We start from the raw sequence: 14,854 nt of genomic DNA, 5'->3' as shown, positions 1-14,854 counted from the left end.
AATGCAAAAAAAATGTTTATATCTTTTTATTTTATAATGTTACAAGCTGGTTTATGCTTTGATTTTATTGTTATTTCTTTCTTTTACTGTAAGTGAGCTAGAAAAGCTTTAAAACAAATACTATATGTTTTGTTTTAGAAATAAAATATAATTTACTTTACTACACTAAGCTGTTTAATTAATTATAGGAAAGCAAAAGAAGTAAATGGTAATAATTCAAATACAAGACGAGATAAACAATTTCTGATGTCATTCTATTTACAGCCTCTGAATCACCAACAATAGGTTAACAAAATTTTAAAGAATTGATTAGGTTATATACATAATAACCCAAGGACTTCTTTAACTCCTTTCACTAATCAGATGAATAGCTCTTACAATATTCCAGTTAGTGATTTTTAATTTTATGTTTGTATGTTAAATGATTTCTTGGAATGTGTCCTCAGAAAAATTTCCAAGTCTTAAAATGTGATTTTGCATCCTACACCTTCTATACAATCTAGCAAAACTTTCTCTGTTCTATTTTGTTTTTGTTAAAAAAGTACATTAAAATTGTTTGTTTTTTTAGAAAGTAAGGTAAAAACTTGGGTTGTGACCTTATCTACTACTCCCAGATACTGAATTACATCTATTTGATTTCCTAGTAAAACTCCACTTTCAAGATTTGATTATTTTCCAGAATTTTCTTTTCTTCATGATTATAATCTATGTATAATATTATCATTTTTTTGTTGTAGAATAAAATATTGCAGCACAGTTATAAACTAAAATTGGACATTCTTCATTCTATTTCATTTCCTTCTGTATCTTTACAGGTCTAATGGAAGCTAGTGTTCTTATTTTTTTCATTTGGTTTTAAAAAACTTGATAAAACATGAAAAAAAAATTACATACCATAACAATTTTAAACTTGTTTCATAAATATACATAGTAAGAAAACCCATGTCATTCAAACAAAGAATGATACACGCAATGAAAAAAGTTGGATCATGTAACATACACCATAAAAGCACTGAAAAATATACACCAAAGTTAACAGAAACTAACAAGATGAACAGTTCCCTCACCAAAAACCCTGTTGGGTTAACAAAGTAAGAATTGGTCACAAAAGAAGATGAAAACATTAAAAATAAGTAACAATAACAGCTCAGGGCTAGAAAGAGGTCACAGGGTAAAAGAAGAAGTCAAGGAAAAATGATCATTATAATAAAGTGTGAGCTTTAGTGGTTACAAAACATTTTGGTTTGTAAAATTGGCATACAATTTTGTATGCCAATTATAGTAAAACAATTTAGTCTAACGAATAAATGTAAGGAAAAGATGTATATTGGTAATTACTTAAAATAATTATTAAAAAATATTTATTAACTTAAAAATATTAACTTACTATATTATAAATAATAAATAGTATTAAAATCACATTATTCTAAATTCATCGTAAACTTTTCACTATGATTCCCATTGCTAATCTCACCATAACTGCTGTGTAACAGCAATATTTTCTTCAAAAATTCATTAATTTTTTGATAAACTACAAAATTCTCTTACACTGAATGTAAATTTTGGAACTCACAGCAGAGTATCCAAATAAAAAAAAATAAGCCAAAAATCTAAAAAAGACTACTGCTACTAAACAAGTTGTATTTAACCTAGTGCAAATATACCTTTTGTTCAGAGAAATTATTACTAAAGATAAAATTGTATTAAATTTTAAAATTAATTATTACCTATAATCAACATCAACAGGTTGTGGTTGCCATTGGTTATTGTCATTATTCAACGGAGAACCAGTCAGACTTATAAGATTTCTGTGGTCAATTTCAATTGCTGGTGGAGGCCTCAGCACATCGTCTTCACTACTATCTTCTGGTACTGGAATTTCATAGTCCAATGAGTTTCCAAAACCCTCTTTATAACCTGGTGGTGAATTAACACCTTCTCCCCAACTTGCCTAAACAAAAGTAATGGTAAGTTAATATGAAAAAAGAAACCTAAGAAAGGAAAAATAAAATATCTTAGCCATCTAAACACACCTCATGTTACCAATTTGCTTTTCCATAATCTCACAGGCTAATATTTTAATATATCACATTTGCTATTTTATTATTCTATTAAACCAGATCACCAGTGGTGATACGTTATAAGCTGAACTCTCTAAAATGATTAAGCACAGAAAAGTAATAAAAAGTAAATTCTTATAAATTAGGATTAGCTACAGTGATTAGACAATAGCATATTGGTTATTTACTGTAAATAAAAATGGTAATACAATGTTATCTTTAATGATAAGACAATCTTTTATTTGAAAGCAGGCAAAAATTTATTTATTTTAAATAAAAAAATATATATATAAAAACAGAAAAAATACCAACAGCAATGAAAGTTTAATCTCAACTTGAAACTGCTTTGAAGTAGGAAAATAGTTATAATTAGAGGCTTTTCAGTAGGAAATCAAAAACATCCAATAACTGTAAATAAAAAAAGTACAGCTGCTAAATTAAGCTACGTTAATGGTCGAATAAGAAAATAAATAATAGCATTACCTTATTTACTTTTTTAAATTATGTAGATTATTTCATTTTCAAAATGTAAGTACAAATTTAATAAGCAAGTGAACTATTAATTTATACAATGAATTACTCTTTAATTTACTAATCAAGACATACACACAGGTACTTTTGATACCTGCTGCATGCTCTATTGGGGACTGCAAGTTCACACACCCGTATATAAAAACTATATATATATAAAAATCCCCTACACTAATAAAATATTTGAATTTTCAGAAAATTTATATAAAATTCAATTTTTATATAAAGAATTAAATAATAATAAATTATAACATTTTTAATATTATTAAAAATAGTTATTATTAATATTATATATATATATATATATATATATATATATATATATATATATATATATATATATATAAATAAATAAAAAAATTTATAAATAAATATATATACATATAAAATATAAACAAATAAACATCTAAATCCACCAGTTACAGTTCAATAAAAGGTAAGAATACTTGCCTATTTGTCTGTAGCACTTACAGAGCTTAACTCCATCATTAGCAGACAAATTTTTGTAAAATTCAAATATTATAAATAAAATATATAGTTAAAAATATTTTTTTTTTTTAAAAAAAACCATAGTTAAAATGTGAGATAGTTTATTTAACCATGGTGTGAACATAAGTTTTAAATATGATAATAGTATATACATCATACTAATAATAATTTTAAAATTTTAACTTTTTTTTTACAAAAATAACTATATTTTATTTATAATTATGTGTATTCTTAAAAATGTCTCTGATGCTGATGGCACTGCAGACATATAAGTGAGTGTTCTTACCTTTTATTGAACTGTGCATTTAGATATTTATGAGGGTTATTGATATGTAAACCAAAATTGTTCTGTGTGGATTGAGGAACAGCAGTAAATGTGGTAGGGCACTGTGGGTAGTAAGGTGGATATGTGTGGAGGGGAACAACTGGCCAGTCACGTTCGTAGGTAACATTCCTGTCAGTAGCAGAATATCTGAGCAGGAGGTATCATCATCAGTTGTGTAACGAATTAGCATCTTTTGAGCAAAAATTAGCATTTTTTGCCAACAAAGGTGTCAAATTCTCTGAAATTTTGACTCAACTCTAGGCACAGTTTGGAAATGCTACCCTGTCAAATGTTTAACCGAGCCAAAAAATTTTGAGGTGGCTGTGATGCAGTGGAGAACAAAAGTCACTAATATCATCTGCAGACCATTGTCAATGATTCAGGAAGTTCATGACCTTGTGGAAGATGACTGTCACTGAAATTACATCAGAGGCGGGTGTAAGTGTTGGGAGTGTGCATATAATGTTGTCAGACACTCTTGGATGCCCACTGGGCTGGTTTAGTGGTTAACTCATTGCAAATTAGTTGATGTCGAAGTTGAGAGTTCTAAGGTTCAAATCCTAGTAAAGGCAGTTACTTTTATACAGATTTGAATACTAGATTGTAGATACCAGTGTTATTTGGAGGTTGGGTTTCAATTAACCACACATCTCAGGAACTGTCGACCTGAGACTGTACAAGACTACCCTTCATTCACATTCATATATATCATCCTACGAAGTAATACATTACAGTGGTTCCAGATGCTAAGCAGAAAAAAGAGAGACACTCTTGGATACAAAAAAGTGTTGGCAATGTAGGTTTCACGTATGGGTATGTGTGAGTTCCATGAGACATAGAGAAATGTCCGAAAAGATATCTGTCAACAGCTTATGAATTGCTTTGAGGTGAAGGGAGGCATTTAATGGCCGTACTGTGACCTGCGACAAAATGTGAGTTCACAACTGCACCCCATAAAACAAAAGAACAGTATGGAGTGTTGGAAAAGTGAGAGGAGCACTATCAAGGCCATAAAACACTTCTCAGCTAGAAAATTTCTGGTAACTGTCTTTTGGTAACTAAAAAGGTATGCTGCTGATTTACTAACTGCATGAACGAAGAACCGTAAATTCGGCATATTACTGCCAATTGTTAGATGATGTCAGGGCTGCTCATAGCAACAAACGGTACCGGCAACAGATTCACAACATCCTCCTACTCCATGGCAACTCAGACTCACGATAAACTCACTAAATTCATTGGACACTTCTTCAACACCCACAGAAAAGTCCAAACTTGTCACCAAGTGATTTCTACATGTTTGGTATGCTGAAAGAAGCTTTAGGAGAGGAAAGATTTAAAGACTATGCCGCAGTCGAGCATGCATGTGTGCAATTGGTTGCTGAGGCAGCCATCATGTTTTTTTGATGAAGGAATCAGGAAGTTACCTATCCAGTGGAGAAAATGTGTTCCTATTGAAGAAAACTATTTAGAAAAATAAGGTATTTATTTGTAATTTTATTTAATATTAATGAAGCTCTAAACTATATTTGAATGACCCTCGTATTACTAATTGTTTGATATAGTGTTATACAGTGTTCAAAATACACACACACACACACACACATATATATATATATATATATATATATATATATATATATATACATATAAAAAAATTCTGTATTTTTTTAAAAATTGGATAATAAATGAAATAAATAAATTCAGAGGATTAAATTCTACTTATTAATAGAAAATTAAGACAGATTTGTGGGAGCAGGCATCCCATAGAGTTTTATCATAGGCCCCACTTTATATCTCACATATAGATCAATTAATTAGTAACTAGTTTAATTCAAGGTAATTCTACTTACTTTATATGAAAATAGATAATGTACAGACATAACTGAACAACGATACACCAATCATCTGTTCAGGTAAAGCTTTATATCTGCAGATCACGAACTGTCACTTTTATAATGAGTCTACGAGCAATGTACATATAAGTAGAAATTGACTGAGCAAGAAATATTTTCCTGAATTTTAAAATAAATATAACAAGAATACAATTTACAACATACACATCAACAATAACACACCAAATGAAAATGTTAGCAGTGAATTTCTGTGGATTACCACAGACAAATATTTTCACAGGATAGATACATTAATGACTTCTATGATGTGTATTTGATGTATATGAAACATAGGTTACACGGTGATGCAAGATAACAAACCATGTGATGATGCGGAATATAAAGATTGTCTAATTTTTACATTCCGAGCAGTGTTATTTCAACAATAATAAAGAAGGGTAACCTTAATACTAAAATAGAGGAAATAAAAATCAACTTTTCAAACTCAAATCTTCAACTGAAATTGTAGTAGCCAGAACAATCAATATAATAGTGGCTGAAGTTCTGTATTGTGATAAAAACTCTTTTAGTTATGCGAATTAGTATGGTATAAGCAGCTATCAAGTTTTATTTCATTAAAAATTATTAGTCAGAAAAATTAAATTTAAAAAAAATAACTACTTTGACAAAAAAAAGATATTAAATATAATTTTAAAAAATTGTTTCCTTTTAAATTAACAAAAATTATTTAAATTTAACACACCCAATCCCTTGCACACGCATGGATAGCCCAAGTTTTTATATTTGGCCTTTAAATGACTGCAAGGCTACATTCACACAGGGTATTTCACACATTCCAATCTGTTTGGATTCGATGCTTGGTATCTTCTTTAGTATTTCTATGGCATTTTATTAGCAGTACTGGAATAAAGAATGTTCTTATTTGTTTGCCCACAGCTTAGGTGTAACATCAATGTAATTTTATCATTTGCTTTTAATTACATTATTTTTTTAATGTATTTAAGCGCTATTCATTATTTTCGATAAGTCATAATAATTCATTGTTTAGTTGCTTTTCAATATTTTGTTACTAAACAATGCAAGGACTATTTACATTCGCACGATTAGATTTTTGTATTTTATAAATAATCACAATTTTATTGTGAATAAAAAGATTGATGCAGAATATTCATGTCTGGTTAACAGTAATAGCACATTATGAGTTGGTACCCGATAGCATTCCTACGGGATCTATCCTTGGGCAAATATTATTTCTGATTTATGTAAATGCCTCGCCGAACTCAATATGTCTGTTGAGGCCAATTACCTTTGCTGAAAATACTACAATGGCTTTTACAAATCTAAATTATTCCATTTTCTCCAATTTAGTTACTATTGATCTTATCAAAATGAATGAATGGTTTTTGGCTAATGGCTCGCTACTTAATTCCAATGAAACACAAGCAACAAGGTTTCAATTGAATCATGGAACAGTTACTGAAACCCCATTGAAATTTTCAAGCTATGCTTATTTTTTGGGTCTCACAACTGATGATGCCTTTACTTGGAAGGTCTAGGTCCAATCTGTCATCTAAATTAAACTGGGCTTTTTCAGTTGTACTTACACTGTCATGTATAATGAACAAGAGAATTCTATTGATGGTGTATTAAAACATATGTATATTCCCTTTTAAATTATGTTGTTATTTCTTGGGGTAATTCTGTTAATAGCAAAAAAGATTTTATTATTCATAAAAAGATCATTCATTCATGTGATTTGTCAACTATACTTGGCGATTCATGAGAGTTCTTCAAGATATTTTAGAACCCTCACTCTTCTAACATTTATATTTTCCAGGACTTTACTATTTACTGAAGATAAGCTATCAGAACTGAAACATAACTCCGACTTTCATACTTGTAACACCAGGCACAAAAATGTCCTGTCCTCTCCAAACAACAGGAAATTTTACGCATAAAAAAAGATGCTGGGTACTGATTTCACAGTATATCTTGAACAATATTACTGTATCTATTTTTTTCAAACATTAATAAACATATATGCTAAAAAATTACACTAATGAACTAATCTATATTTTCAATAAACAATGAATAAGTAAACAAGAAAATGTACTGCAGCTAAACAATTTTTAAAAACATCATCTGTAGTCGATTGCCTGCCGTCTTTTATTAGGTCATTAATAAATCTCAAATAGTCATAATGTTAATGAAAATCTCCAAGTTTCATTTCTTAGGGCTTCTCATTCTTCCTATTTGATCTTACCGGTAGAATTTCTTAGCAAACACGTCTATTGTCTTCACTCGCTTCTTCTTATATAACTTTCGATGTAGAAGATGCTTCATAAGTATCTTTCTCCACGCGTTTTACACAACACTTCCACAATCATTTACTACCATCCATTTGCATGATAAAAGAAGTCATCTTTTTTTCATATCCAGAGGCTGTATACTTTTTCCAAAGATTCTTCTGCAATTATACCTTCTCAGCTTATAGCGGGAGAAAAATAATAATAGCAGTCAAGTGGGGATTCCAATAAACAGAATATTTTTAGATTATTTATACCGGTTGGTGAGGTCTTTGAAAAAATTATAACATTAACCATTTTATACACGATTATAAAAAATGTGGCCATTGTATGTTTGTATAAAACAGCGACTGCTTTGACATACTAGAAAAAACGGACGGTTATGTACAAAAAACTTAATAGAAATTTCTTTTTGTAAGGTGTCAACAAATCAGCTGTATATAAGTAAGAAATTATATACTAATTGAATACCACAGAAACTTACCGGTTTACCAGCCCATAAGCTTGTTAAAGACCGGGGAAGTGAAACTGTTATTAAGAACAGTTCTTATTACAAAAATTACTTTTAAGAAGATTTAGAGACAAAGCGTTAAATTTTAAAATTACCAAAACTTTTATTCTGTGATTAGTCTTCAATATTTAGTTGAACTGTACTGAATGACTACATTAGTTCATTAAATTAAATTTATGAGGGATAGGGTGCCTGGGTTTACCCAGCAGCTATCTCAGCCTTGTTTGGTTTTTACACAATCCCTAATTAGGAAACAGTTCATAAACATGGAGTATCACGACCCCATAAAAAAGAGGCTCCTCTTCCAGAAATCTAGAAACCGCTAATATAATATCACAAATGGAACCGGCAAGAGAAGAATAAAGAAAATGATCAACTCACAGCAACTGTCTCTGATCACAATAGTTTACCTTCTTCCACAAGACTATTAAGAGGTTATACTTTTGTAATGGGATATTACATAGTTATAAAATATTTCTCATAATGTATGGAGCATTTCACATTTTTCTTGTTTTCACTCAACAATGTAGATATTCCATCATATCCCTGGAATGTTGAGCGGGTTAAATTATATAAAAATACACAAAAAAAAGGACATAATATTTAGTAATTAATTTTTTTAAGATAGTGTAATCTGAACACATGTTTATCATTTGGAAGGGAAAACTTATAACTCATTCACTGTCAAAAAAAAAAAAAATCCCACATCAGCCATAAATGACAAAATATATCATTTTTAACAGTATACCTAACTTATTGACTACAAAGAACACTTTTAATCAAATTATTAAATCGTAAGTATTTTCTTTCGATGTAATATATTGTATTCTGTCAAAAAAAAATGTTATTTAAAGTCAAGTTACTATCTGACCACAGTCAAATTTGTTTTAGACCTATATCACAGTTTTGGTTGATGAATGAAGATATTTTCAAATTTTAAAAATAATTATTTTTTTAATTTTAAATTAAATTTTTCATACAGGTTTGCAGTATTTACATTTTTCACATGTTAGAAAAGTAGGAGTCATTATTAATGGCAATACATACTGCTAAAACGGTACAATGAATCAAGCCTTGTCGCTCTCTTTGTTTACTGTATTTAGAACAGAATAGAAGCAATATTATTCATAGCATTTGCTTAAAAAAGAAAAAAAAATTCATTTTACTAAAATCAATTTGATATATTAATAAGAGAAGGACTGATGAAAACCATTAAATTAGATAGTGCTAAAAGTTTGAATTACAAGTAGTATTTTTATATGTTCATGACAGTGAATGGGTTAATCAATCGGGACATAAAATATAGCTACTTGTGAACACTCGTGTAATAATAAACACATATAAAAGCTGTATTCAGTGGTAGTCATGTAATAATAGGAGATGGTATCAAAATTCAAGAAAAGAATCCACACTGACAGTGTTAAGTAAAAGTAATAAAAACTGATTAAAATGACTCGTGACTAAATAAAATAATAATTTTGTTAAATGAGTTCAAACAATAAATACCTGTGAATCACTCCACGAAGGAAATTTAGGAGGAAGGTTTGAATTCCAAAGTTTTTCTTGGAAATTTTCATCGATATTTGGTGGAGGTACTGAAGTACCAATTACAGGAGTGTCTATACCAGGCGGTTCAATTTCATTGGATGTAACTCTATTCGCCTGAGTGTTGTCTTGTGATGGCATTAAGGACTTTAAAAAATCAGCTAAACTGAATCCAGTATCATTCTTTGTAGATATCACCTCTATTGGTTTACCCTTCACAAAATAACATACAACAAAAATTAAAATTTTAAAAAATAAAAATACAAAACAATATGATTAATTTTCCAAAAATCTCAAAATATAGAATTAAACGTATGAAAGTGAATTAAATGACAAAAAAAAATCTTACTACTTATTATAATCCTGTTTTAATATATAGAATAAGAGTAATAACAATGTTATTTAATTTTTTTACTACAGAATTACAGTAATCCCTTGATCTATACGAATTCAAATTTTCTATTAACACCATTGTTATATGGTTTATTTTATTTTTTTATTATATATAATAAATTGTTTACAATTACAATAGTCAAATGAAAAGAAAAAATCTGGGAATTTTGGAAAATATTTAACATTAAATCCTCTGAAAATGTAATCACAGAATTGCTTACAAAAGCAAAGGGAAAAGTCTGGCTATATACTGAATATTTTGAGGTAATTAAAAAACAACCATCAATTATTTCCTTAAAAACCATTTATATTTTATAAAACACCATTTTCTTGTTAACCAGAAAATGGTTAACCTAATTTCTAATGAAATTAATTAATGACAATTAATAAAATTGTTCTCCCACTATGAATCATAAGACCTTGCCGACAGTGAGGGAGCATGAGTGCTCAGTAATACAGATTAGCTGGACCGAAGGTGTAACCATATCAGAGAGGTGTTTGAGAGCCAGACTAAGGAAAGATTCCTGAAAGAGGGCAGCATCTCTTTCAGTAGTTGTTAATGGTGTACATCAGCAGCACTTAAACAGCCATATCGTCACTCAATCTTCTGATTACTGCATAGCTGAAGCTGTGCAGTACTCAGCTCAATGGAAAACTACAGCTGTTTTTTTTTTCAAGGAAATGCAGCTCTCTGCTTTTTCATTTAAAAGAGATGGAAGCGCCTTCCTTGGTAAAATATTCGAGAGATAAATTAGTCCCCCATTCAGATCTTTGGGTGGGTACTACTAAAGTAGGGGTCATCAGAAAATTAAAAAATAACATTCTACGAGTCCGAGCATGGAATGTTAAGACGCCTAAAAAAGTATGGAAGGTTAGAAAATTTAAAGTAGGTTAAATGTAGATGTAGTAGGAATTAGCGAGGGTTGGTGGGAAGGGAAAAACGACTTTTACTCAGGTGATTTTAGAACAATTAACTCAGCGTCAAACAAAGGGCAGGCAAGAAGAGTATATTTCATAATGAAAAAGAATATACGGCAGACGGTAGAGTATCTCAAAAAATTTAGCAATAGAATCATTATAATCAGGATAAAATCAAAATCTATGCCGACAACAATTGTTAATGTCTATATCCCTACAAGTGCCCAAGATGACAATGAGTTAGAGTGCGTAGAGAAATTGATTAAACAATTAAACATATAGAAGGAGATGAAAATTTAATAATAACTGGAGATTGGAATGCAAGCATCGGAAAATGCAAGAAAGGAAATATTGTGGGCGAGTTTGGGTGGGCAAAAAAAAAAATGAGAGGGGACTGATTTATTGAGTTTTGCACAAAGTATAGTTTAGTAATTGCTAACACTCAGTCTAAAAGTCATAATAGAAGAATAGTGGAAAAAGCTGGGCGATATTGCAAGATATCAGATAGATTATATCATGGTTAAGCAAAGTTTTAGAAATCAACTCGTCGACTGCAATGCATATCTCCAGGAGCAGACATTGATAGCTACCATAATTTAGTGGTAATAAAATGGAATGGGTTTAAAAACCTCAAGAAAAGGTGCCAGATGAATTTCTGGAATTTAGAGAAGCTTGAGAAAGAGGAAGTAAAGAAGATCTGTGAAGAGGACATTGCAACAGGTCTTAGTAAAAAAGATAAGGTAGAAAATACAGAAGAAGAATGGAAGAATGTTAAAAAGGAAATACTTTTTGAAATCTTTTGAATCTTGGAGAGCTGCAACAAAATTGATGACTAAAAAAAATTGTTACTCTTTTGAAGAGTATTGATTTTTACAAATTCATGTGTAGAACATAAAACGCTTGTTAAGAATTTATGTTGATGCTTGTTCTGAATTATTGCTTAAAAGTTTTTTTTTGGATAGTGGACTGTATAAATAATGGTTATGAATACCAATTGTAAATATATAAGATTTGTATTTTAATCACAATTTGAAGTTTATAAATATACACACACAAAGTCTAATAAAGTATACATTGAATGCCTAGGAATACAGACTAAAAAGAATGCACATTTCAATATATGACACAGGGAGTATAAAACACCAACACAATGATTCTCCAGACACATACTGCTGAAGACCAGCAACACTCACTTCCACATGAAACTAACCCTCCATCATGAGCGTGCACATACACACACACATGCACATGCACACACATACACAAACCCTAACATAACTGAACTTCTGCCCTCCTTAAAATGCTTAAGCCAAACACAGCACTGTGTTCGACTCATGCAGTCATCCTTGTATGATTGGTTAAGCATTTAGAATGTTTCCGTGAAAGTTTCCCCAGTTTTACGCAAAATTTCACAGAGGCGCATTGTTCCTCCAACTCCTTCATTTTTGCTTTCCACTAATCTGATGAGCAGCTTATGCATGACCTCACTCAACTGATAGTTCTCAATAACTAACGCATAGATCAGAACCCAGTAAAAGACAATATGTTAGCAAGATATGCAGCTAGGTATGCACGGTGGTCGGAGTATGCAATTTAAAAAGTTCAGCCAGTTTTTGAACAAACATCGTATATTCAGCTGCTAGAATGCAATTTGCTTACTATTTATTCATATAATATCGTATAAGTAAGAAACAGAATAACACAACTTTGAACACAAAAAATATTTTGAGACTTATGGTTAGTTTTATATTTATTAACAGTCAATTTATTTAGTTAAATAAATAATTAACAAATAATTAATTTAATAAAATTACATTAATTTTATTTATTCAATTCCATTTAAATAATGTAATTTAAATAATTATAATAATCATTACCATAAAACTATGAAAAGTTTTTTAATATTGAACTTGGTGACTTTTTCATTTCACAATATTCTCTTGAATTAAATAAAATTCAATTTACACAATAACACTGTAAATGTATTTATTCATGCAAGGTAAGGAATTTAGTTTACAAATGCAGTACAAAAAATGTTATTTTCACTAATTTCTCGTGCAAAGACATTTCTTGTACTACTAAGATCTTCATAACAGTTATCTTTCAACTTTTCACTAAATTCAATACACTACAACAGGAACTAATACTAATGGAAAACCTTAATGTAAAATATATACTTAAAAGAGCTAATATTACTGGACTATTGTTAGAATGGTGATTTGTTTTTGTACCATCATAAATAACAGAATGGCTGCTCTGATTTCTATTAGTAATCAATCATTTTTATAACAAATATATACAAGTGACCAAGGAAACAAAACACTCTGGAAAAATAGAACGTCAACCTATAACCTATAATATAACCTGTATTTCTCAAACTGAAAACCAAAATTATTCAACATACATCAAGCAGAGAATCAAATAAATCTTGAAAATAGAACCGAACGTTAAAATTATTAAAACAGAATTTAAATATAGATTGTAAAATATTATTTTGTTTAATTTTCATGAATATTTCCAGCACAAGTTGCTTTTGTTATCTATTTTGGTATAAGTCGTACTTCTTATTGGATTTTACTTTAACAATTTTCTAAGATGAATTAGCTGATATTACTAAATTTTTATCTGTTAAAATATCAAAAGAGCATGTACGTTAAAAAAAAACCACATTAGCAAAAAAAAAAAAATTGTTTCACCATGACAATGCACTAGCACATTTCATCAGTCATCACAATAGCTAATATCAATGAACTAAAGTTCAAATTGCTTGCTCATCTGTTGTATTCACCAGATTTAGCACCCAGAGACTTATTTCATAATCTCAAAAAATGCTTTCATGGACAACAATTTAAAAGAAATGAAAAAGATACATATGCTGTTAAGTTGGAATTTTAAGGAGCTTGACAAATAGCATAATAAAAATGGTAAAACTAAATTAAAGCACCGGTAGGAAAGATGTATTAGCTTTGTGGAGATTACATTGAAAAATAAAACCAAAAACATGCTGTTTTCTTCCCTCCCTTGTAGTTCTAATAGATCATTTAAAATGAATAAATTTCGTTACAGATATCTAGAGTACTGGTGCTTATAAAAAACTTAACAAGAAACACATGGAACTATGTTTTGCTTCAACTCAACTATTTAAATGTTCAGAAAGAAATGTTTTAAACAGTCTATAATTCACAAAAAAAAATAAAAACAAATCTTTTAATTTAATTAGTAACTGTTCAATTTTATAGTAACATATCATACTAAGGTTTTCTACATGCATTTAGGAAAGGAGATACAGATAATACTGTAATTGTAAATTACCTCTTTTGAGACGTAACAGATGACAATTCATCAGAAAGGCTATCTCATCAGCTAGATTTTCAGGAGGTGGGGATGCTGGTGTATCAAGATCGTTTTTCCCTACATCACGTGGAGGATCATTTTTCTGTAACAAAAACAATACATTTCTATTATTATTAACAGCACAAAAAATTTATATGATTAAAAAGTTTTATTCGAGTAGATAAATATTATGCCAATATAAATAAACTATTGATTGAAACTGAAAAAATAAGTCCCATTTTATTGATTATGCCAATTGTCTAAACTTGTAAAATCTTTTACAAGTTTTCACAAGGACTGAAACACTGACAGAACTTAAACTGGACGTCAACATTATTACGAATATTTGCAGTCCACCACTTGCCACATTAAATTATTTTTTTATAAATGCGCATTAGCTGTGATAAATACAGTTGTTTATGATAAATCTTGTCCGATCAACAAAGGATCACGATCATTCTATCATATATAATCTTTTGTTGTTATTCATGATATCTCATGCGGATTAGATATTATGCTGATAATAGACCTTTATATTGCTGTTATTTATTTTGATTCTACGCTACATCCAAGAAGTCCCACATCCC

At 29.6% G+C, this 14,854-nt stretch overlaps 1 protein-coding gene across 1 annotated transcript in view; it reads right to left on the bottom strand.

Annotated features, from left to right (window-relative positions):
* The window catches only part of LOC142321322 (uncharacterized), a 132,665-nt gene that overhangs the window by 58,613 nt on the left and 59,198 nt on the right, over positions 1 to 14,854 (bottom strand). The window contains exons 8-11 of the mRNA XM_075359314.1: positions 14,247 to 14,370; positions 11,989 to 12,029; positions 9,585 to 9,836; positions 1,728 to 1,951 (exon numbers count right to left, since the gene is read on the bottom strand). Coding sequence (XP_075215429.1) covers positions 1,728 to 1,951; positions 9,585 to 9,836; positions 11,989 to 12,029; positions 14,247 to 14,370 — 641 coding nt within the window. The remainder of the gene's footprint in view (positions 1 to 1,727; positions 1,952 to 9,584; positions 9,837 to 11,988; positions 12,030 to 14,246; positions 14,371 to 14,854) is intronic.

This window comes from Lycorma delicatula, chromosome 3 (genome assembly GCF_047948215.1).
Source record: "Lycorma delicatula isolate Av1 chromosome 3, ASM4794821v1, whole genome shotgun sequence".
Classification (NCBI taxonomy): Eukaryota; Metazoa; Arthropoda; class Insecta; order Hemiptera; family Fulgoridae; genus Lycorma; species Lycorma delicatula.
The sequence above is the reverse complement of the archived record's forward strand: the minus strand, read 5'-3'. Positions and strand labels throughout refer to the sequence as shown.